The 24,166-nt window shown below is 37.9% G+C and overlaps 1 protein-coding gene across 1 annotated transcript in view; it reads left to right on the plus strand.

The window, feature by feature from the left end:
- Window positions 1-12,428, plus strand: part of PEPD (peptidase D) — a 999,359-nt gene extending 986,931 nt beyond the window's left edge. The window contains exon 15 of the mRNA XM_053701517.1: window positions 11,678-12,428. Within this exon, the coding sequence (XP_053557492.1) occupies window positions 11,678-11,830 (153 nt within the window). The 3' untranslated portion in view covers window positions 11,831-12,428. The remainder of the gene's footprint in view (window positions 1-11,677) is intronic.
- The last annotated feature ends 11,738 nt before the right edge of the window (window positions 12,429-24,166 follow it).

Here is a 24,166-nt window from a genome sequence, read left to right on the forward strand (position 1 = left end):
CCATGCTTCACTGTGGGTATGGTGTTCTTTTGGTGATATGCAGTTGTTTTTGCGCCAAACATATCTTTTGGAGTTATGGCCAAAAAGTTCAACTTTGGTTTCATATGACCAGAACACCTTTTGCAACATGCTTTTGGGAAACTTCAGATGTGTTTTTGCAAAATTTAACCAGGCTTTGATGTTTTTTTTTTGTAGGAAAAGGCTTCCGTCTTGCCACTCTACCCCATAGCCCAGACAAATGAAGAATACGGGCGATTGTTGTCACATGTACCACACAGCCAGTACTTGCCAGATATTCCTGCAGCTCCTTTAATGTTGCTGTAGGCCTCTTGGCAGCCTCCCAGACCAGTTTTCTTCTCGTCTTTTCATCAATTTTGGAGGGATATCCAGTTCTTGGTAATGTCACTGTTGCACCATATTTTCTTCACTTGATGATGACTGTCTTCACTGTTTTCCATGGTATATCTAATGCCTTGGAAATTCTTTTGTACCCTTCTCCTGACTGATACCATTTAACAATGAGATCCCTCTGATGCTTTCGAAGCTCTCTGCGGACCATGGCTTTTGCTGTAGGATGCGACTAACAAAATGTCAGGAAAGACCTACTAGAACAGCTGAACTTTATTTGGGGTTAATCAGAGGCACTTTAAATGATTACAGGTGTATACTGACTCCTATTTAACATGATTTTGAATGTGATTGCTTAATTCTGAACACAGCTACATCCCCAGTTATAAAAGGGTGTTCACACTTATGCAACCATATTATTTTATTTTTTTATTTTTATTTCCCTTTACCTAAAAGATTTCAGTTTGTTTTTCGATTGAGTTGTACAGTTTATAGGTCACATTAAAATTGGAAAAAGTTCTGAAATGATTTATGTATATATATATATATATATATATATATATATATATATATATATACAGTCGTATGCAAAAGTTTAGGCACCTCTGACAATTTCCATGATTTTCATTTATAAATAATTGGGTGTTTGGATCAGCAATTTCATTTTGATCACTTAAATAACTGAAGGACACAGTGATATTTCAGTAGTGAAATTAGGTTTATTGGATTAAAAGAAAATGTGCAATATGCATCAAAATGAAATTAGACAGGTGCATATATTTGGGCACCCTTGTCATTTTGTTGATTTGAATACCTGTAACTACCTAGCACTGATTAATTAGAACACATAATTGGTTTGGTGAGCCCATTAAGCCTTGAACGTCATGGACAGGTGCATCCAATCATCAGAAAAGGTATTTAAGGTGGCCATTTGCAAGTTCTTGTTCTCTTTGACTCTCCTCTGAAGAGTGGCAACATGGGGGCCTCAAAACAACTATCAAATGACCTGAAAACAAAGATTGTTCAACATTATGGTTTAGGGGAAGGCTGAAAAAAGCTATTGCAGAGATTTAAGCTGTCAGTGTTCAAAAACAGCCCACAGACCACCTCCAAAGATCTACAACATCATCTTGCTGCAGATGGTGTCACTGTGCATCGTTAAATAATTCAGCGTATGGGAGAGTGATGCGGAAGAAGCCTTTTCTGCACACACGCCACAGAGTTGCTTGAGGTATGCAAACGTACATTTGGAGAAGCCAGATTCATTTTGGAAGAAGATTCTGTGGACTGATGAAACAAAGATTGAGTTATTTAGTCATAACACGAGGCGCTATGCATGGCGGCAAAAGAACACAGCGTTCCAAGACAAACAATTGCTAGCCACAGTAAAATTTGGTGGATGTTCCATCATGCTGTGGGGCTGTTTTGCCAGTGCCGGTACTGGGAATCTTGTTAAAGTTGAGGGTCGCATAGATTCCACTCAATATCAGCAGATGCTTGAGAATAATGTTGAGGAATCAGTCATAAAGTTGAAGTTACACCGGAGCTGGATATTTTAACAAGACAACGAGCCAAAACATTACTCAAAATCTACTATGGCATTTATGCAGAGGAACAAGTACAGTGTTCTGAAATGGACATCCCAGTCCCCAGACTTGAATATCATTGAAAATCTGTGGGGTGGTTTGAAGCAGGCTGTCCATGCTCGGCAACCATCAAACCTAACTGAACTGGAGATGTTTTGCAAGAAGGAATGGTTTAAAATACCTTCATCCAGGCTATAGGTAGCGTCTAGAGGCTGCTATTTCTGCTAAAGGAGGCTCTACTAAATATTGATGTGATATTTCTGTTGGGGTGCCCAAATGTATGCACCTGTCTAATTTCGTTTTGATGCATATTGCACATTTTCTGTTAATCCAGTAAACCTCATTTCACTATTGAAATATTACTGTGTCCTTCAGTTATTTGATAGATCAAAATGAAATTGCTGATCCAAACACCCAATTATTTATAAATGAAAATCATGGAAATTATCAGGGGTGCCTAAACTTTTGCATACGGCTGTATGTATATGTATATATATATATATATATATATATATATATATATATATATGTGCGTGTGTGTTTTTAGCACATGTCTAACATTAAAATCATCAAAGGATGCATATCAGTGCATATCAGCCCCCAATACTGGGGGGCATTAAATAGAAACAGAGTGCACGAAGAAGAAGAAAAAAACACAACACAAGTGACGTGTACAAAAAAGTGCATATCAGCCCCCAATACTAGGGGGTATCAAAAGAACAGAGTGCACAAAGAAAAAAGAAGAAGAAAAAAACATGCAAAAGAGTGCATATTGGCCCCCAATGCTGGAGGGTATCATAAAACAGTGTGGGGGAAAAAAAAAAAAGAAAAGAAAAGAAAAAGAGTGGCGTGAACAAAAAAGTGCATATCAGCCCCCAATACTGGAGGGGTACTAAAAAACACAGTGCACGAATGAGAGAGAGAAAAAAAAGAAAAAAAGGCAAAGTGCTTAAAAGTGAAAAAAAAAGAGAGTGCATGTCAGCCCCCAACGCTGGGAGGTATCATAAAACCAAAGTGGGGGGGGGGAATACATTTTTTCTTCTCATCCTATTACTTTCTCAGATGTCCCTTCAACTTCACAACCCTTGCCTTGCCTGATATAGGGCTGTCAGGGTGCTTAAACTATTTAACTGTCAGTTTTTCTTCTTTTTACTAATTTCTTCCCAATGTGGCCTTTGGTCTTTTGGTTTTCCAATTTCGGGTCTCCTGACCCCTTCTTGCGTATCTAAGTATTACATCTCTAATTCTTCCTGGTGTCAAGGGATATACAGATCTATGTACTCTATCAATTTTGATGTCCCCCTCTTTTAGGTTTGGTATTAGCGATATTATCATACCTTGCGTAAAACTTCTTAAAGCATCCGCTTTGATCTCTTCTGAGATACCCTTAATTCTTAGATTTCCTCTTCTAGACCTATCCTCTAGGTCTGTCATTTTATCTTGTAAATCTGAAATTAAGCGGGATTGATAGGAGATAGTAGAGTTTACTTGGATTATTTCTTTGCCCATCTCTACCTGCTGGTCCTCCAGCAGGTTAACTCTTGAGCCTATTTCATTCAGATCTTTTTTGATATCCATTAGTTCAGAAATAATGCATTCCTTGATGGATGCAATGTCCTCTTTTGTTGCTAATTTTCTTAACTCTTCCATATTAATTTATATGTCTGGAGTATGTTGGTTTAAGCTTACTTTTGGAGATTGAGCTTTAGGGCTAGTATGACTTTCCACACTTATGTTATGGAAGAAGGGGTTTGGTTTAACAATTGGGGATTTATTCATTTTATTCAATTTCTCTGCTTTAGAGGATTTCTTTGATGTCATCCCTGCTCCCTTTTTTCTCTTCTTTTCTTTTTTTTTATATTTTTACTTTACTTTCCTTTTCCTTTCACCTTTCTTTCTTTTCTCATTTCCCTTTATATCATTGTATCCTCTTGAACCCTAATATATAAATTTAGGGTTATTCTTTTATCCTGTGGGCTCTATTTTCCCTCTTCCCCCTCTTCTCTCTTTCCCTTCTTTTTCTTCTCTTTTTAGCCTCCCTCTCCTTCAGTTCTTTCTATGGAGGAAGCCCTTTAGCTCTTACTTGTGCTCGCCACTGTGCCTCACTCCTTTAATCCAGCCAAGTTCTACAATCTCATTCTGCCGACACACACCACTCCTGTGTTCCAAGTCAGTACCTCTGACCTCTGGGTATTAGCATTGGTTCCTCTAACAGCCTCCCTGTAGCTGTTTTCATCCCTCACCTCACACGTTTCTTAGTTGGATTTTGATGTTAGGCGTCTGTTTCCCTCACAGGTGTTCTCCTCCTGATTTTACCAAACTATCACTCCATCACTTCTGCACCACCCTCTAGCTCCGCAGACACTACCTGCTAGAGTCCAGTGAGGCTGCTCTTGTGGATTGAGAGATCCTTACCGCTCACCTCCTGTTTACTAGCTAATACACAGCTGTCTCCTTTGGCATCTCTGACTGACACTCTCAGAGTTTTTCCTAGCCTCCGTTCCTCCTCTCTGTGTTGTCTGCGAGATGCCTAGCAGCATGCAAGTTTTCCCCACAGGTGCTTCCTACAGCGCTCCTCTGGAACAACACCCGATCTCTCTTATAACTCCTTCCTACTTCCTTGGCGTCCGCCTCTGTATGCGGCTCCCTTTCTGAGGTAGGGGGTTTCTGTTGTTCCTTACCTGTTCAAACACAGGTATGTAGCTGTCAATTTCGGTATCTCTAGCTGGCACTACTCTGAACAAGTTTATCTGAGTAGTATAGCGGGCTTTTTAATTTAGATTTTACCACCATGGTTTAAAACATTATCATTAGTCAGACTGACAAGGAGAAAAGTGGAGCTTCACAAATCTGCCGCCATCCTCGCGCACGCAGCAGACTCCACCCCTATGCCCTTTTATGTACACGTTTTTTGTAATACCCCCCTATATTGGGGGCTGATATGCACTTTTTTGCACATGCTACCTTTATTTTTTCTTCCGTCCATATGTAAGGTAAGTTAGGCTGGTAAGGAGGAAGATCTACTCAAACAGAATGTTTGTGTTGTCAGAAGTCTATTGTCAATGTACTAGTTATAGATGTAAGTTATTTGTTATAGGAATCGTTAATGGTTTTAGCTCTTTATATACATGTGGAGGCTTTGCTCGGGGGTCATAAACCTAAATGAATACTATCCAATTTATATCTATAAATGCCAAAGGGCTCAATACCCCCGAAAAAAGATCCATGACTCTGAGGGAAATGGGGAAGTTAAAAGGAGATGTGATTTTAATGCAAGAGACACATTTTAAAAAGAATAATGAGCCTACATTTTGCAATGAGACCTATACTTCCTGTTATATGGCTTCGGATAGAGTCAGAAGAAACAGGGTGTGCATTCTGTTTCATTAACCTTTCAATTAATAGACCAGCTAAAAGATAAGGAGGGGAGGTATCTAGGACTAAAGGGCTTTTTACAAGGATTAACAAATACAATATTTAATATCTATGGACCAAATACTAAGCAGAATGTTTTCTTCAAGAAAATAACTAACCTAATATTAGACTTTCAAACGGGGATTACTATACTAGGAGGTGATTATAATGTCACGCTGTATCCCTGTTTAGATAACTCTAAAAAGAAAGCATCTACACCAAAAAAATCATAAGTGAAGTAAATAATAGCCTAAAAGACTTAGCCATGTATGATTCTTGGAGGATGCTATACCCAGACCAGAGGGATTATACATTTTTTTCAAATTCACATTTATCTTATTATAGACTGGATTATTTTTGCATAGACATTAAGGGCTTAGCGTTGGTGCAAGAAATCCAGATCCATCCTATTACGTGGACGGACCATGCCCCGGTCAGGTTACAACTAAAATGAGGAAATCAAGAGAAGAGTCAATTTAATTGGAGATTAGATGAGAACATCCTAAATAAGCAAGAGCAGACTGACAAATTAATGAAGATAATAGAGGAGTTTTTCCATTTAAATAATACAGAGGATATTTCGCCAGCAATACTCTGGGATACCCATAAGTGCGTATTGAGGGGGGAGTTAATAAAATTAAGGAGTATCCAAAATAACAACAATAAGAAATTATTTGAGGAAATAATTAGTAAAATACATAATTTAGAAAGAGTACATAAATATTCCCCAGATAACAACAAGATTTTAGAAGATCTACTTGAGGAAAGGAGAAAATTAAAAGAATATTGGTCAAGTGTTAATAAAATAAAGCATTATGGTTAAAACGAAAGTATTATACAGAAGGGGATAAAAATGGTAGACTTCTAGCAAGGGCAATTAAGAAGAAAGAAATAAGCAATAGCATATATAAACTCAAAAATAATAACAATAGATATTGTAAGAATAATCAAGACATAATGAATCAATTTAAATATTTTTATAAAAGTTTATATAAGCTAAAATCTCAACCCATAGAGGAGTCCTTTCTAACAAATTATTTAGGGGAACTAAAAATAAATAAAATCTCATATCAAAAAAAATTAAAATTAGAGGAACCAATTCAAATACAGGAAATACATCTAGCCATTGACAACCTCACAGTAGGGAAATCTCCAGGACCAGATGGTTTCACTGCAAAATATTATAAAATCTTTAAAGAGAATCTGTCTCCTCACTTGCTTAATTTGTTTGTCTCAATTGATTCTGGGGGTAAATTCTCTAAAGAAATGCAAGAAGCCAGAATCATAGTGCTACCAAAAGCAGGTAAAAGCAATGAAGAAAAACTATAGGTCGATATCCCTCCTAAATATAGATTTAAAGATTTATGCGAAAATTATTGCTAACCGACTCAGGGGAATCCTAGAGAAGATTATTCACTTAGATCAGGTGGGTTTTATTCAAAACAGAGAAGCAAGAGACAATAAAGTTAAAAACTTCCACTTATTAGAATATACCCAACTGGAAAATATCCCCTCCGCATTTATCTCGGTAGATGCAGAAAAAGCTTTCGACCGAGTGAACTGGTCTTTTATGGAAAGAATTCTTAATACATATAATTTTGGTCAGAACCTTATCAAAAGAATAATGTCTCTCTATGCCGCCCATTTAGCAAGAATAAAAATAAATGGGAGCTGTTCTAGCCCCTTTAACATCTATAATGGTACGAGACAAGGGTGACCGTTGTCCCCAACGTTGTTTGTATTATGTATAGAAGTTTTGGCAGCCCATATTAGACAAAATGTGAAGATATCAGGCATTGAAATTGGAAACAGTGAATTTAAGGCATCCCTATTCGCAGACGATATTTTTCTGACTCTATCCGATCCTGTTTCCTCGATTTAGGAACTAATGCAAGAATTTAAGGTATTTGGGTTGATTTCTAATTTTTTTGTGAATGTTAGTAAATCAGAAATATTGAATATGAACATAGATGTAAAGACTCTGGAATTTATGGCTAAGAATTTTCCCTTCAAAGAAGTTGAAGCTCTGAAATATTTAGGGGTATATTTAGCAAAAACAATGTCTAAAACGATCTACCTAAACTATGTGTGTTTTAAGAATGTGATCTCAAATGATCTTCTACCTTGGTTTCATAAAAAAAATCTCATGGCTAGGGAGAATAAATGTGATCCAGATGAATGTTCTCCCCAGATTTTTATATTTATTGCAAACACTCCCAGTGGCGTCACTAGGGGGGGGCCGGGGGGGCGGGCCGCACCCGGGTGACACCCACCAGGGGGTGACACCAAAAAAAAAAAAAAAAAAAAAAAAATTTTTTTTTTTTTTTTTTTTAATTTTATTGAAATTCAAAGAAATACAATGTTGAGATGCATAGATTTTTTTTTATTAGAGGGGCTGGCATTTGTGAACATTGGTGGGACTGGGGAAGATGTAGACACACAATTTTTTTGCCCCTTGAGCCAGTGCTGCAATTTCAACAAATAGTTTTCCCGGCTGCTCCTAGCCTAAACCTGCCTGCCTATCTGTGCTCACTGCTCAGTGACATGTGGAGCAGTGGAGTCACTCACTGCTGTGCTGTCTCTCTAAACGGGAACTGGCAAATCATGAGGGGATGCCTGGCACCTGACCGCATGACTGTTTGACACTGTCTTTAAAGTGAAGCAGCCACATATGATGCCCACCAGACCATTACGGTTACGGTACACTAAGTGCACACTGAACAGGTAGGAGGGCAGGCGGGGGTCTGGGGGTGGGCAGAGTGCAGAGCTGATTGGCCATAAGAAGTGGTAGGCACGCGGCCCGTGGCTGTGCACTGACAGACTTGGAACAGAGTCAGAGAGCAGAATTTTCATAGTTTGCACCTAAAACTTTTCTTTAGTGATTTATTTTTAGAGTGCTCTGTTTATCTTTCATTTGATGCTCTGCTGAGCCAGGGAGCAGCTCTAGGCATGAGCTTTATAATTAATGCAGTGCAGTTTACATATTTTGTATGTGTGTGTCTGAGTTTTTGTGTGTGTGTGTGTGTCTCAGTGTTTTTGTGTGTGTGTGTTTTTGTGTGTGTGTGTGTCTGAGTGTTTTTGTGTGTGTGTGTGTCTGAGTGTGTTTCTGAGTGTTTGTGTGTGCATCTGAGTATGTTTTAAGTGTGTCTGAGTGTTTGTATGTGTGTTTGCCTGTGTTTTTGTGTGTGTCTGCTTTCTGGGGGGGGGGGGTGACACCATAACTTACCGCACCGGGTGACACCAACCCTAGTGACGCCACTGAACACTCCCCATACCCCTGCCAAATAACTATAAAAAAACTACAGAGGTATCAACAACAATATATGGGGTAAGATCCACCCAAAAATAAATAAAGATACTATGTATAGCATTATAAAAGAAACATTTAAGATTTGGGACCAAATAATTTAAAAAAAAAGCACTAATAATTAAAAAAAGCACTAATAATAATATATCAACTATTCCATCACCCTTACTTTTTCTAGTAGAAAATGATAACTTCTTAAAAGGTCAATTTAAAGGAGAGCATACCCCTAACAAATATAGGATTATAGATGTAATGGAAGGGGGTAAACTGTATACACAGGAAGAATTACATGCTAGAGGCCTTATAGAATTAACAGATTGGTTCTCCTATACTCAATTACATCACTACATTTTTACTAATAAATATAAAGATATAACATATTAAGACCATTAACAAAATTAGAGAATCTATGTACATCTAAAATTGATATAAAGCACTAACTTTCTAAATCATATGGGATACTACAAAATAATATAGATATCCCACCTAATTATACCTTAAATTGGCAAGCAGAATTAGAACAATGTATTGAAACAAAAGTATGGCAAAATATATTTCAATGTACTGCAAAATCCTCAGTGTCAGCAAGGGTGGTGGAACAGAATTTTAAACTCCTGACTAGGTGGTACCTCACCCCCAGTAGAATCCAGAAAATCTACCCCCATACACAAGATAGGTGTTGGAGGGGGGGGGGGGTGGAAATAGAGGTACTTTATCACACATTATGTGGTTCTGCCCGTATATTAAGGTTTTTTGGGTTCAAGTTTTTCAGGTAATAGACAAAAGTAATGAACAACATAGCCTAAATAACTTTCTAACGGTAATATTAAATAATCTAGATAGAAAGTTAGATAAAGCAAGAGTATTTTAATATCAAACCTTGTTCAACAGTGCAAAGAATGTTATATTAAAAAACAGAAGACCCCAGTAATCCCCACAAAGAGTTAGTGGATCAATAAGGTTAATGAATACATGGGTAATGAAGAATTTCACTATATGAAGTGTAATAAATTAGAATTTTTTCTTGAAGCAATGGATATTTGGGAAAATATGGAGCAAACTAACTCAGGTTAATAGTATTAAAGAAGCTTAAGACGGGGGGGGGGGGGGGTCTTAAGTGGCCAGACCTCCCTCAACTGATTTGAGAGCTTATATTAGACAAGTTATAGATTCCTATATTGTATTGTATGTGTTGGGTTTAGTTGTATGTATACTTGTTGTTATATGTATTTATAATAAAAAATAAATAAAAAAATCACTATGTGCAGAATTCTATAACATTATTTGCTAGGTTTACTTTAACTTGTTTTTATTCAGCCATCATAGTATAAGTTTTATCATCCTCTATTTTAACCTGGTATTAGCTCTGTTATATTATCATTAAAGAAGAAACCACACCGAATTGTGAGATCTGCGAAAAACTCATTGGGTGTCAACTTATTTCTCTTAAGGACATTTACTTTTCAAGGATTAATAAGAGAGTCAGCAAATTTTATCTGATTCATCTCCCCCAAGCCATTGTTTTTTTTAATCGTCTATCTTTTTATTGTAGGCCAAGGTTAAGTTTTACAAACTCGGACAAACTGTTTTATGAATAGTTTTTTCCCCAGACTATTAAATTAGCAAACAGGAATACTTCTCTTATTTCACTTTTGTTACGACAAATTACACTTTAGTCACTCTGTTTGATGGATAGATTTTTACACTGATGGTTGTATTTGATTGTTCATTTTCATTTAATACCTTTGGACCATAAAAAATACCTTGTATAAAGACTTGTAAACTATTATTTTCTGTTCTATGAAAAACAGGCATAACTAGATTGAGATCAGTAATAGATATAGGAATTAAAGAAAAAAGAAGGCTAAAATGATAATAAATATATTTTTAGAGGGTAGATGAACTTGTAAATGATTTTGAGGATCAGGGAATGTGTAACGCCTTTCTACGTCATTCATTACTGCTTGCACTATTTTGTACTAGAGGTCATAGAGTCCTTGTCCATTGTGTGCCAATAATATTGATAATAATATTAAGGTCTGGCGGGCCTGATCCGACACTGCGGATCAGGTCCGCCAGACCTCGCTGAATACGGCGAGCAATACGCTCACTGTATTCAGCATTGCACCAGCAGCTCACAAGAGCTGCTGGTGCAACGCCGCCCCCTGCAGACTCGAGGCCAATGGGCCGCCAGCAGGGGGGTGTCAATCAACCCGATCGTACTCGATCAGGTTGATTTCCGGCGATGTGTGTCTGCCTGCTCAGAGCCTGCAGGCTCACCAGAAACACGGGGCATCAAGCTCCAGTCGGAGCTTGATACATATGCCCCCATAACTGCTAATTACTAAATTACTTTTTGTAGATGATTGTGGGATGCTCATGTTATTTGCAGGACTGTCTCTTGCAAGGAGTATGTATTTATAATTACCCTCCTTTTCCATCTTTGCTGTCTGTTTACGTAGTTTTCTGAAAATGCTTAGCCTAAATGCCTGTAAATAAAGGGACACAAACAAGTTGGGATATAGACAAATTATAACAATATGTACTTTCATTACTTTACCTGCAAATTTATACTGCAGTGCCTCACCATTAACCCTTTCTTTTTAGTTTCTGAATTGTAAAGCTCTAACTCTCCCCACACATTTCCTTCTATGGCTGTATCTATATCTATTGTTGTTTTAGTAGAATGCAAAAGTGCATAGGGATTATCTGCTGGAGCATGCCTAGAAGCTGTGAACTAAGTTGAAATACAACGCCTGTGTCTAAACACTGATAAGGGGGGTGGAGTTGGCTGCTCCAGGCAGCTTAGCTATGTAATTCATTTTGCTTATTTTTTAAAATTATTTTGAAATACTTGCCAGGAATGTTTAAACAATTTTTTTATGCAAACTATTTTTAATTAATTAGCTTTTTTAGGATATGCACAGATATCAACCTGTTTTATGTCCCTTTATATACAGTATGTAAAATACTCTTCCTTAGATAGTTTGGTAATTTGTATGTGTATCTCTTGGCCCTGTAGGTGCGAATTGAAGATGACATTGTTGTGGCAGCCAACGGCATGGAATTGCTCACTTGTGTCCCGCGTACTGTGGAGGAAATTGAAGCTTTCATGGCAGAAGGAAAGTGTGACAAGAAAGCTTTACATCAAGTGATGTTCAGCGAACAGCTGTGAAAAACGTTATTGGAAACAATTACTACTAATCGACTGCCTTCCACTGATTAACTTCTACTCTTAGAACATAAACATAAAATTCATTTATATTAAAGTGATGGTAAACTTCAGTGATTCTATCAACAATACTTGTAATGAATCATTAAATAAGGGTCACTTTCATTCATTAAAATAAATGTAGATTCCTCATTTTTAAAATAATTCACCTGTAGTATAGTAACATCACGCCATTCATCTGCCCAAATCTCATACTCTATTTGTGTCTTCCATGATGAATCCGGATTTATCCAATCATTGCGTGCCCCCATTGACGTCCAGCTCGAAGACATTAACGCCCCCTGTTTTGTATGACCATAAAGATTAATTATTTTTAAAAAAAGAGGCATCTACATTTATTTACAGATATTGTTGATGGAATCACCAAAGTTTACCATCACTTTAAGAAAATCAACACACAAGCATTGTGTCAATTAACTTTGAATATATAAATGTATCAATAAAAAAAAATCTTGAGGAAATATGCATGCTTCACAATACAATATATTTTTTGTAAAATTGTTACTTTTCTCAGTTATAATAAAAAAGAAAATGATATAAACCTTTTTTCTGAATTTTCTAAATGAGAACAATCTCTGGAGTTTAGGAAGATTGCTCCCAAATACAATAATATAAAGCCCTAGGCCACACCATGGGACTTCCCTCTTCTCTTGCTGTTCCATATTCTCCAGTCTCACTAGGCCACAGATCTTACCATTTTCCTTTATGATTTTATTTTATTTTCTATTTCTTTCACTTATACAATTCCGATTAAAATATTTATTTCTGCATGTGCTTATGTTATCAGTGTTATGTACAAAGGAAATTGCATGCTGCACATAATACTTTCTATTTTTATGTATATGTTTCAGACTAGCCACAGATTTTTTTATATACAAGGTTTAGTTATGTGTAATGAAGCAACTTTGCAATATACTTTACTTATTTATTTTGTCATGGTCTTATGTAATTTAATTTCGGAAATTAGGGACTTTCTAATTCTCAGAATTTAAAATGTACCCTGCTGACGTATCAAGGCTAACTCTGCTACGTACCGCCCAGATTAGCCCCCACAAATGAAGAAAATTATGGGTAGGGTTTTTGCTATTGAGAAACAATTGCAGTAAAAAAAAATGTTAGTCTGTTTTAAAAATGTTTAGACTTGCCAATGCATCTTTATCAAATGTACCTCTTCCTTTTTTTCCATGGCCGCATATGAGGTACGTTCACTAGTATACTTTACACATAAAGCAGCGTTAACCCAAATTCATAGTACCAAACAAGTCACACTTTTACAGAAACATTTTACTTTAAACCACTGTGTTAACATTTTACTCAACAGATTAGCGCCACTGAAGAACTAGGGCTAGATTTAATAAACAGCGGATGCTGCTGTCTCTGCCCGGAAACTGAAGTTAAGAAGCAGCGGTCATGCTCCTTAACCTGTCCGCCACCGATCCAAACCTATCGGGATGATTGACACCCCTTGCTAGCGTCCGATTGGCCGCGAATGTGCAGGGGGCAGCATTGCACAAGCATTTCATAAACCGGCGACTCCTCCTCTCCAATGCCTCTGTCTGTTGGAGTACCTCAAGGATCTGTTCTAGGTCCTCTACTCTTCTCCATTTATACTTCTTCGCTGGGTAAACTTATCAACAGTTATGGCTTCAAATATCACCTCTATGCTGATGACATCCAGATCTACCTCTCCATTCCTGCCCTCTGTCCTTTCTCATGTTAGCGACTGCTTATCTGGTATTTCTTCCTGGATGGCCTCTCACCACCTAAAGATTAACATGTCCAAGACTGAGCTCCTTCTTATCCCCCCTCAAGCTCTATGCCGACTTCTGACTTCTCTATCCCTGTTGAAGGCATCACCATTTCCCCATTGCCCCAAGTCCGCTGACTCGGAGTTACACTAGACTCAAATCTATCCTTCGTCCCCCATATCCAATTGCTTTCTACATCCTGCTGCAACCATCTACGCAATATTTCCAAGATTCAACCTTTTCTGAGCGCTAACACCACAAAGCAAATAATCCACTCCCTTGTTATTTGCGGACTTGACTACTGCAATAACCTACTTACTGGCCTTCCTCTTTCCCACCTCTCCCCCCTTCAATCCATTCTAAATGCCTCTGCCAGGCTGATCCACCTTTCCCATCACTCTGTATCTGCTGCACCTCTCTGCGAGTCCCTTCATTTGCTACCCATTCACAGCAGAATTAATTTCAAAATTCTCCCCCTTACATACAAAGCTCTCACCAACGCCGCTCCCCTCTACCTTTCCTCTCTAATACACAAGTATACTTCAGCCCGCCCACTAAGATCCAACAATGACCTGCTCCTTGCATCCGCGACTATCACCTCTTCTCATGCTAGACTGCAGGACTTCTATCGTACAGCACCTACCCTCTGGAACACTCTCCCTTGTGCTGTCAGGCTTTGCCCTAATCTTTCTTCCTTTAAATGCTCCCTAAAGACTTTTATGTTCAGAGAAGCCGACCACCCAACTCAGTAATAAATTAATTTCACTTGCCTAACATTTCCCTCATCTAACTCTGCATTAACATCTTTCTCAATCTTGCAGTCCTCACCTCCTGTTTCTCAACCTCCTACCGTTCTAGATTGTAAGTTCCCACGCAAATAGGGCCCTCGATTCCTCCTGTATGTGTTTGTAAATTGTGTCCTGTCTCTTAGAAGTTTTATATAATTGATTTATTTAAATGAATTGTATCCATGGACAGCGCAGCGGAATATGTTGGCGCTTCATAAAGTATAATAATAATTGGGCACAAAACTTTTGGGTCACTGCTGCCCTCCACATATTGTCTCAATGAAAAACTTTAGACAACTCAGTGTATGACTAACCTATAAAACACATTTGTATACACATGGCAGGTAATTATTGATCCTACAAAAATGAATTCAACAAAGACAACATTATAATATTCTAAATGTGAACTGTATGTGGTATATGTGTCACCTGTGTTTATTATATCACCATAATGCATAACTTTTTTAAAGTATTTAAAATAAAAACTGACACAATGAAAAACTGATAACACATTACTGAACAATGTAGCACATAAATGCACAGTAATTAAAGCTGTTTATTCAAATAAAATGTATCTTCTAGGGAAAGTACATAAGCAATCTTTTTACCAAAATTTTGGGGGAATACCATGTCTTTCTTCTTGATAAGGTGTATGTAAATAATGTGAGCATAATGCAGTGTATGAGATTATTAAAAGGAAAAAAACTAGGGCAATTGCTAAATAATCTTTTCTCAAAAAAAGCCTACAAACAGTTATGACTATTACATCACTTGAACCCAGAAGGAGTGTGTAGTTATTTATTTATGCAGTATGTAGTCTCTGGTACATCAATGCAAAATCATTTATCTGTTAAAACTATGTTAAGATTGATTGTCCTGTATCAGAAAGGAAAAACAAAATATGTTCTCGCCTCAAACTAGATTTGAATAACTTCAGAATATTGATATTAAATTGACTTTCTAAAACACCACAATACACTTACAATATAAACACGTGATCATTCTTTCAATAGTACTTTCCTCTTGAACCGATTCATTTGAAAACATTTTGCTGTTAAAGTCTGATTAAACCATGGAAATAATTATGCAATGAGTTTGTTTTAACACATTTGTATTTTGAACTTGGTTCTGTCAATTGAACTTGCAATCACTAAACAAAAACAAGGAGACAATTTGTGGTAATAATGGTAATATAATTTTTATTCCAGTATATAATTTTTTTTTTTTTTATTTTTTTTAATTTTGAATCCAAGAGAGGATATTTTAAATACATAGTAATCTGAAAGTTGAATAGTCATGTTTGACAGTTTGTCCCAGATTATTTATTAATCATTATTTATGTGGGGGTTGCCCTTATTAACCAATGAGCAAGCTATCCCTACAGATATACTTTGCTTACAAAAAATAAAAAAAATGCACAAAAAACTATGTTCCATTACTTGTGTATTGACTATACTGCTACAAGCATTTAATAATCTATTAATGAGTCCCAACTCGTTTACGTTAATTTATCATCTCGTATTTGTGCATAAATATGCAATTTACAAGTATAATTTTCAATTTATATCTGGCATAATATACTCTGTACACTCCTTCCACACACTGTACATTTGCCAGAAGACACATACTTCACAGTGAGAATAAATGCTTCTAATGCACCATTCCTTGTCAATAAACGTTTGAGTTGTTACTCTGGAATATAACTTTTTTTCCTTTACAGTATATTGGCAGCAATAATGCTGAGTGAAGCACAGATATTCTGATTGGCTCATCACTTGCCAGAACTGCACACACCTCCAGGAAGGCTAATCTGTTATCCCAGTACAAGGCTACGCACACGCTCCCAGGACAGCTTTTATGCACAGCCCATCACTGTTTGGATGCTTGTTTGGTCAAAGTGCAACACTGTAATTATCATTTGAGTTCCTATATTAGTTCAGTGTGACAAGCTTGATTGCTTTAGTGCTTGGGGATATAAATATATATATATATTTATATAATGTCAAGTCCAGGTCACAGAACACTCAGAGGAACTTTAATACTCGCTCACATTCTTAATTAAACAATAAACACAGAAAACAGAAAGGGAGCATAAGACTGACATTGGTCTTGTTTATTCATTCTATAATTAAATTATTGAAATGACTAAGCTTTTTAGTAATACACCTGGTGGCAAGTGAGCCCCTAACTTCTCATGCATTAAGAGGTCACAGCCTAAAGATCTGGAACTGTGACAAAGCCACCCACCCCTCCCTTAGCAGCTCCATCAAATGCATTACATCAGGGCATTCTGGGAACTCTTTTGCCATGTCTACAGGGGGAGAGGGACACGCTACACCCCAGTGTATTGCCCTCCTATTAGCCTGACCATCACGCTGCCCTCATCTCTGCTAGATATACAGCTGATAAGCCTCCAAGATTAACATCGAAAACAGAGAAGGGTAAACTTCAGTTGGAAGCAAAAGAAAGGCCTTGAGATCCTTCTTTTAAACCTAAAGGGAAGTCACACCCCTTCACCTGCAACAATATTGCCAAATCTTTCTAACCTCACTTCCTCAACCACATTACTCAATCCTACAGCTCATTAACCCTTAGGACGTCCCAAGCCCATAAAAGGGCTGTCCACTAACATTATGTAATGTTGTTGAGGTTTATCCATATCAAGCAAAAGAAAAAAGTTTTAAATTACATTTTTAAAGAGACTAACTAGAACAATAGTTAAAGGGAAGTAAACACCCTGAGATTTTTTAATAAAATGTTTAGTTATGATTAATGAAAAACCTTGCAATATACTTTCATTATTTATTTTCCTTGCATTTTATGTAATTTAGCTCTGAAAATTGAATATTTTCTAAATCTCAAAACTTCAAATGCACTCTTGATTACTTCTCAAGTCTAACCCTGCTACATATCTTTCCCTAACTGGCTTTAGTTAGCTGAAAAAAAAGTGCAAAACAATGTCTTTTGTATTAACATTATGACCAAGAATAGTCTTGCTGCCTGCAGACTAAAGACGAGATTGGCTCTTTGAAATAAGGCAAAAGGTGGTGGAGTTTTGCTATTGGTAAACAACTGCATATAAATTTTGTTTTTAGGGACTCTGGCTTCAGGGGCTTAGTCACTGAAAGCAAATTCAGCTGTCTGGTGGGCACCCAGGGCTGTGAGTTTTGCTAATGGCACGGGACGTCTACTTCAGGAAAAAGTTATAATATAAATTCTAAAATATACTTCTAGTCAAATTTGAAATTACATTATTAAAGGGACATTAAACAGTAAACTAAATAAATCATTGCTTGAATGATGTATTCAGAGGAAAGATTAGCCTGAGAATAATTTGTGCATGTTTTTAAAAAAATTATATTAGTTGTTAAAATAAAGGGTAAAGTTAAAATAAATAAGGGTAAAGTTAATGTCCATAAAGAGGTGGACGCCACCATATTGTAACTTAGGTTTCCTTTTCTGCTGAGGCCAATTAGGAGTGGTTATAAATGGCTTACTAGAGGTTGCAACCAATGACTGTGTGGAGTATAGCTGTGTCTGCACTTCTATGTTTAACATGAATTGTAAAGCTCATAATATTCAGAATTAAATTACAGGAAAGAGGACAAAATAAATAATGAAAGTGTATTGCAAGGTTGTTTTACTACAGACAATTAAACAATTTATATTAAAGGGATACGAAAACCAACATTTTTATCTCATGATTCAGATAGCGCATGCAATTTAAAACATATTTGTACTTCTATTTTCTACAGAATTTACTTCTATTATCAATTTTTCTTTGTTCTCTTGGTATCTTATGTTGAAAAGCAGGAACATATGCTTAGGAGCCGGCCCATTTCTGGAGCACTATATGGCAGCAATTTGCAAGAATGTTATCAGTTTGCAAGAGCACTACATGGCAGGCACTATTTCCTGCCATATAGTGCTCCAGAATGTCATGGGAACAAAGCGCATTTGATAATAGAAGTAATTTGGAAACGTTTTTCAAATGATATGCTCTGTCTGAATCACAAAATACATTTTGGGGGGTTTCATATCCCTTTAATTTCTTGAGGTGTTTAATGTCCCTTTAAATGTATAAAGTATTAATAACAAGTGAATGGGAGCTTCCAGCATACAGAAACAAACCTAAACTACAGCCAGCAGATAACTAATACTATTTGTATATCAGCAATAGGAAGTTTGCTCTCATGTAGAAGTCTGAGTGCTCATTTCCCAAGCATCTTTATATTTAATGTTTTTATTTTCTGATACAGTTTCTGAGTTTTTTTCTTCTATCAATGCCAAAGCCATTTACATGGCTTTTAAAGGGACATAAACCCCTAAATTTTGCTTCGTGTTTCAGATAGAACATACAATTTTAAACAACTTTCCAATGTACTTTTATTATCAAATTGTCTTAGTTTTCTTGATATCCTTTGTTGAAAAGCAGGAAGGAACGTTCAAGAGCGTGCACGTGTCTGCAGCACTATATGACAGTAGTATTGCAAGAATGTTATACACTAGCAAGAACACTAGATGGTAGCACTATTCCCTGTCATGTAGTGCTCCAGACATTTTATTTTATGGGGGGCATATTGTGTAATCCCCCATCTACCACCCGTGCACAGACAGCTGTAGGTCGTTTTCATGGAGCAGAGCTGGCAATCCCAAAAGTAAATATTGAAAAAGACAGCACTAATGAGTGTACTCAATCACTTGAAGGGACAAATAACCACTCAATTTAAATGCACACACACTTGAAGGGACCAATAACCACTCAAAAAAAAAAGCCACTCACTTGAAGCAACAAATAACCACTCAATGAAAAAAAAAACTCACTTGAAGGGACAAATAACCAGTCAATGAAAAAAAGCCACTCACTTGAAGGGACAAATAACCACCCAATGAAAAAAAGCCACTCACTTGAAGGGACAAATAACCACTCAAAAAAAAAACACACTCACTTGAAGGGACAAATAACCACTCAATGAAAAAAAGCCACTCACTTGAAGGGACAAATAACCACTCAATGAAAAAAAGCACACTCACTTGAAGGGACATAAAAGCCAAAACTTTCACAATTCAGATCGCTAATGCAATTTTAAACAATTGTCCAGTTTACATCTATTATTCAATTAGCTTTCTTCTCTTGATATCTCTTGTTGAAAAATATATCTAGGTAGGCTCAGGAGCAGCAATGCACTACTGAGAGCTAGCTGCGGATTGGTGGCTGCACATATATGCCTCTTGTCATTGGCTCATCCGATGTGTTCAGCTTTCATCCAGCACAACATTGCTACGCCTTCAATAAAGAATAACAAGAGAATGAAGCATATTTGTTAATACAAGTACATTTAATATCAAATTCAATGTATTTATATAGAAAATATATTGAAAAATAATACTAATAAAGCAATTAAAACAATACTTGCACTATAAATGGCAAAAACAGCAATAGGCAATGCTGGATATGAAACAGAAATGCTGATTGTCAGAATCTTTTTGTCCCATTAAAAGCAAACAATTAAAACCAAAATCCTTTCTAAAGATGTGGAAAAGTGATGTCATTATTGTCCAAAATAAAAAGAGTACACCAATAAAAATACAAAAATATATAGTGCAATAGGTGTAAGATTGTCCCTGTGCTCATTAAATAAAACTTTAACTCCTTAATGACCACAATGTACCCTGTATGTCACTAGTTGTTAAGGGTTTTTTCCGGACATAAAAGCACAAGTCTAGCAAGAACACGCTATTAATGCCCTCCCTCCAGCAGGATTTGTGGAATAGAGCAGTCTCAACGCTGGTGGCAAGACCGTGTTATAAAACAATCAAGTCCCAAAAAAAGGCCAGCGACATACAGGGTACGTCGCTGGTCCTTAAGGGGTTAAATTAGGCCTTTCTCAAGACTGTATTGCACTATACATTTTTTTATAGGTGTACGCCTTCTTTTTATTTTGGACAATAGATAAAAACATAATTTTTCCACATCTTTATAGAGGATTTTGTTTTAAATGTTTAGCTTTTTATGGGACAAACAAATTCACTAAAGGACACTGTTTTGCCACATGTCAAGCACGTTATGGATTTATACCCCTAGTTTTTCTACTCTTTTTTGATTATTTCACTATATATGGAACACGTTTTTTCTGGACTACCTAATTTTAAAGTGGAAAGTGCAGCATTCATTTCCACATATGCTGATATTTTGTGTTTTTTATTTTCTGTATTTTTTGTATTTCATTGTATGATTATATTTGTTATTGAAAATATGCCTTTGATTCATATTTCATAGAGGTTTATATAGGACCACTCTTTAGCTAAGATAGCACTTCCTTTATTTTTATGTTATAGATATTTATTTGGGATCCAGTAAGGAGATCTTTAATATTTGGAAGCTTGTGTGTATACTCTTTGGCGCTTGATACATTTTTCTATAGACATTGTGTTTCATGGTCGCACCCCTTCCTTCCATCACTGCTGTGATGAGAGTGGAAAGTGACGTCACCGGATTGGGGACGGGGCTTAGGTCATTTTGTCTGTGTCGCAGTTACTTAGTGAGATCAATGCTACCAGATGTAAATTTCCATGATCTACAATAAAATAGAGTTGTACCATCTTTGCTGTGTCCTGCATGTGTTCTGCATCTCATGACATGGTGTCAGAAGTTCTTGCCTGCGCTTCTGTTTCCTGATCGATGACGATGTCAAAGTTTACCCCACCTGAGTCTTTTGATTTCTCTCAGCCTGCAGCTTGGCCCACATGGCGTCAGCGGTTTCAGCGCTTCAGGATTGCTTCCAAGCTGGACAAGGAGAGTGGTGAAGTACAAGTTAATTCTCTTTTATACTCTATGGGGAAAGATGTGGAGCCAGTGTTCAATGCTTTTACTTTCCAAGAAGGGGAAGAATTTGACTTTGAAATAGTTATGGATAAACTCAGTGCCCACTTTGTGCCCAAAAGAAATGGGATTCATGAGAGAGCTTGTTTTCACAAACGTGCTCAGCGTGTGGGAGAATCTGTGGAGTCATTTGTGCGCAGCCTGTATGAACTAGCTGAATTCTGTGAGTTTGGTGTTGCTAAAGAAGAGCAAATCAGAGACATAATAGTCATTGGAATTGCAGATGCTGAAGTCTCACTGTAGCTACAGTTAGAGTCTGATTTAACATTAGATGGGGCTATTAGGATAGCCCGCCAGAGTGAACTAGTGAAAAAGCAAAGTGCTGATCTGAGGTCTGAGAGTATCGTGGATGAAGTGCAGCAGTTCAGGAGAGCTGCTAGTGAAAGGCACAGTGTGAGCGGTAGACATAAGACAACAGATAGGCCTAGAAGTGGATGGGCGCAGCATGCCCGATGCACACGGTGCAACCGTGCCCATGATCAGAGTGTCATATGCCCTGCTAAAGACAAAAGATGTAGAAAATGTAACAAGATGGGCCATTTTGAAGTGGTGTGTAAGACTGAATATATTAAGGAGATGCAGGTGGATAGCGGCCAGGAGGGTCAAGAAGTGTCCTTTGTGGGGTCTGTTGTTGAACGGCTGGGTTCAGAAGATGATTGGAGGGTTACTCTTACTGTAATGGGAGCCATAGTTGCCTTTAAGATTGACACAGGAGCAGACATCACTGTAATGTCCCTTGCAGCATTCATAAAACTGCCTCGACATCCCCAACTGGCAAAAGTTACAACAAAAGTTCATAGTCCTGGTGGCCGCATTGATTGTGTGGAAAATTTCTTGCCAGCTGCGAGTACAAGCAAAGGAAATTCACCATGTGGGTGCATGTGATTAGAGGTCAATGTGTTAACAATTTATTGAGCAGAAAAGCAGCCTGTGGTTTGGGCCTAGTAGCCAGGGTGAATGAAATCTCAGAAGATATGTTTGGTGAATTGGGCCTACTGAATTGCAACCCAGTCCGCATATCCCATAGAGCATTACCACTCCCCGTAGAATTCCGTTCCCGCTCATACCTCAAGTGGAGAAGGAGCTTCTGCGTATGAAGAATATGGGAGTTATTGAAGCGGTTGTTGAAGCAACTGACTGGTGTGCCCCCATTGTGCCTGTTGCGAAGAAAAACGGGAAGGTACACATCTGCGTAGACTTGAAAAGGCTGAATGAAGCGGTGAAGAGAGAGAGATATGTGCTGCTGACACTTGAAGACATAGCTCCGAAATTGGCTGGGGTGAAGTTCTTCTCTACATTGGATGCTTCTAGCGGTTTCTGGCAGATACCTCTAGATCCAAAGTGCCGCAAACTGACTACCTTCATTAAACCGGTAGGTCGGTTTTGCTTCTGCAGACTCCCCTTCGGGCTATCCTCTGCTTCTGAAATCTTTCAAAGAGAAATTAATTCTCTCCTAAGAGACCACGTGGGCACGGCAGTCGTCATGGACGACATCTTGGTGTATAGGTCTACAATGGAGGAACATGATCAGTGACTGAGCTGCGTGCTGCAGACTATTAGAGAGTCTGGGCTGAAGTTAAATAAAGAGAAATGCCATTTTAGGAAAGCTGAGTTATGTTACTTTGGGCATATCATCAATGGGGATGGCATCAAGTCAGACCCCGAGAAAATTTGTGCTATTGAACAAATGAAAAGTCCTTCTGATGTACATGAGCTGAGACAAATATTCGGCCTTGTAAATTATGTGGGCAGGTTCCTCCCAGACTTATCCACAATACTACACCCTATCACAGATTTGCTAAAGAAATATGTTGCCTGGGTCTGAGGACCTTCAAAGGAAGAATCTTTTATGCAGGTCAAGTCCCTGCTGGGGTCTGCCCCAGTGTCAGGGTTCTACGACCCTTCCAAAAAGACTGTGGTTAGTGCTGATGCAAGCAGTTATGGGTTAGGGGCCACCGTCCAGCAGTTGAATGAAAACAAACTACAGCCCATCGCCTACTGTTCCCGTACACTGACGGCTACTGAGTCAAAATATGCCCAAATTGAGAAAGAGTGTCTGGTGGCAGTCTGGGCCTGTGAGCACTTTCAGCGTTACCTAGTGGGTTTAGAGAAATTTAGTCTGGAGACTGACCATAAACCGCTAGCCCCTCTAATCAACTCCTATGATATTGACAAAACACCCTTAAGATGCCAGAGACTTCTAATGAGGCTGTTCAGGTTCAACGTTCAGGCAGTGCATGTGCCGGGGAAACAACTGGTTGTGGCCGATACACTGTCCAGGCTCCCGCTGGCTGATGCTGAAGAGTCTTCAACGGAATCGGATTTGAAGGTGTATGTAGATTCAGTTCTGGCCTCCAAGTCCATCTCTTCAGGGAAGCTGGAACAAATAAAGAAAGAGTAATATTTAGATACAGACCTTCAAGAAGTTATAAAGTACATAAAAGAAGGTTGGCCCGAGAGTTCTTACCAGAGGTCGCAGCTCACGGAGCTAGATGGGTTGGTGCTGTTCCAGGACCGCATTGTTATTCCTGTCAGCATAAGGCAGGAGATGTTAAACAGGATTCATGATGGCCACTTAGGCATTACAAAGTGCAGAGAAAGGGCAGCTATGGCAGTATGGTTGCCTGGAATCAGTTCCGACATTGCAAGCCATGTGTCTAAATGTGCCTTTTGCCGGGAATGCAGGCCTACTCAGAGAAGGGAGCCCTTGATTTCTACTCTGCTGCCTGCAGGCCTGTGGCAGAAATAGCTGCTGATTTGTGCGAACTGCATGGAAAAAAGTTCTTAGTCATGATTGACTACTATTCCAGGTATTTAGAAATTGCACCTTTGAATAAAATCACAAGTCAAGCCGTTATCA

This window comes from Bombina bombina, chromosome 1 (assembly GCF_027579735.1).
Source record: "Bombina bombina isolate aBomBom1 chromosome 1, aBomBom1.pri, whole genome shotgun sequence".
Classification (NCBI taxonomy): domain Eukaryota; kingdom Metazoa; phylum Chordata; class Amphibia; order Anura; family Bombinatoridae; genus Bombina; species Bombina bombina.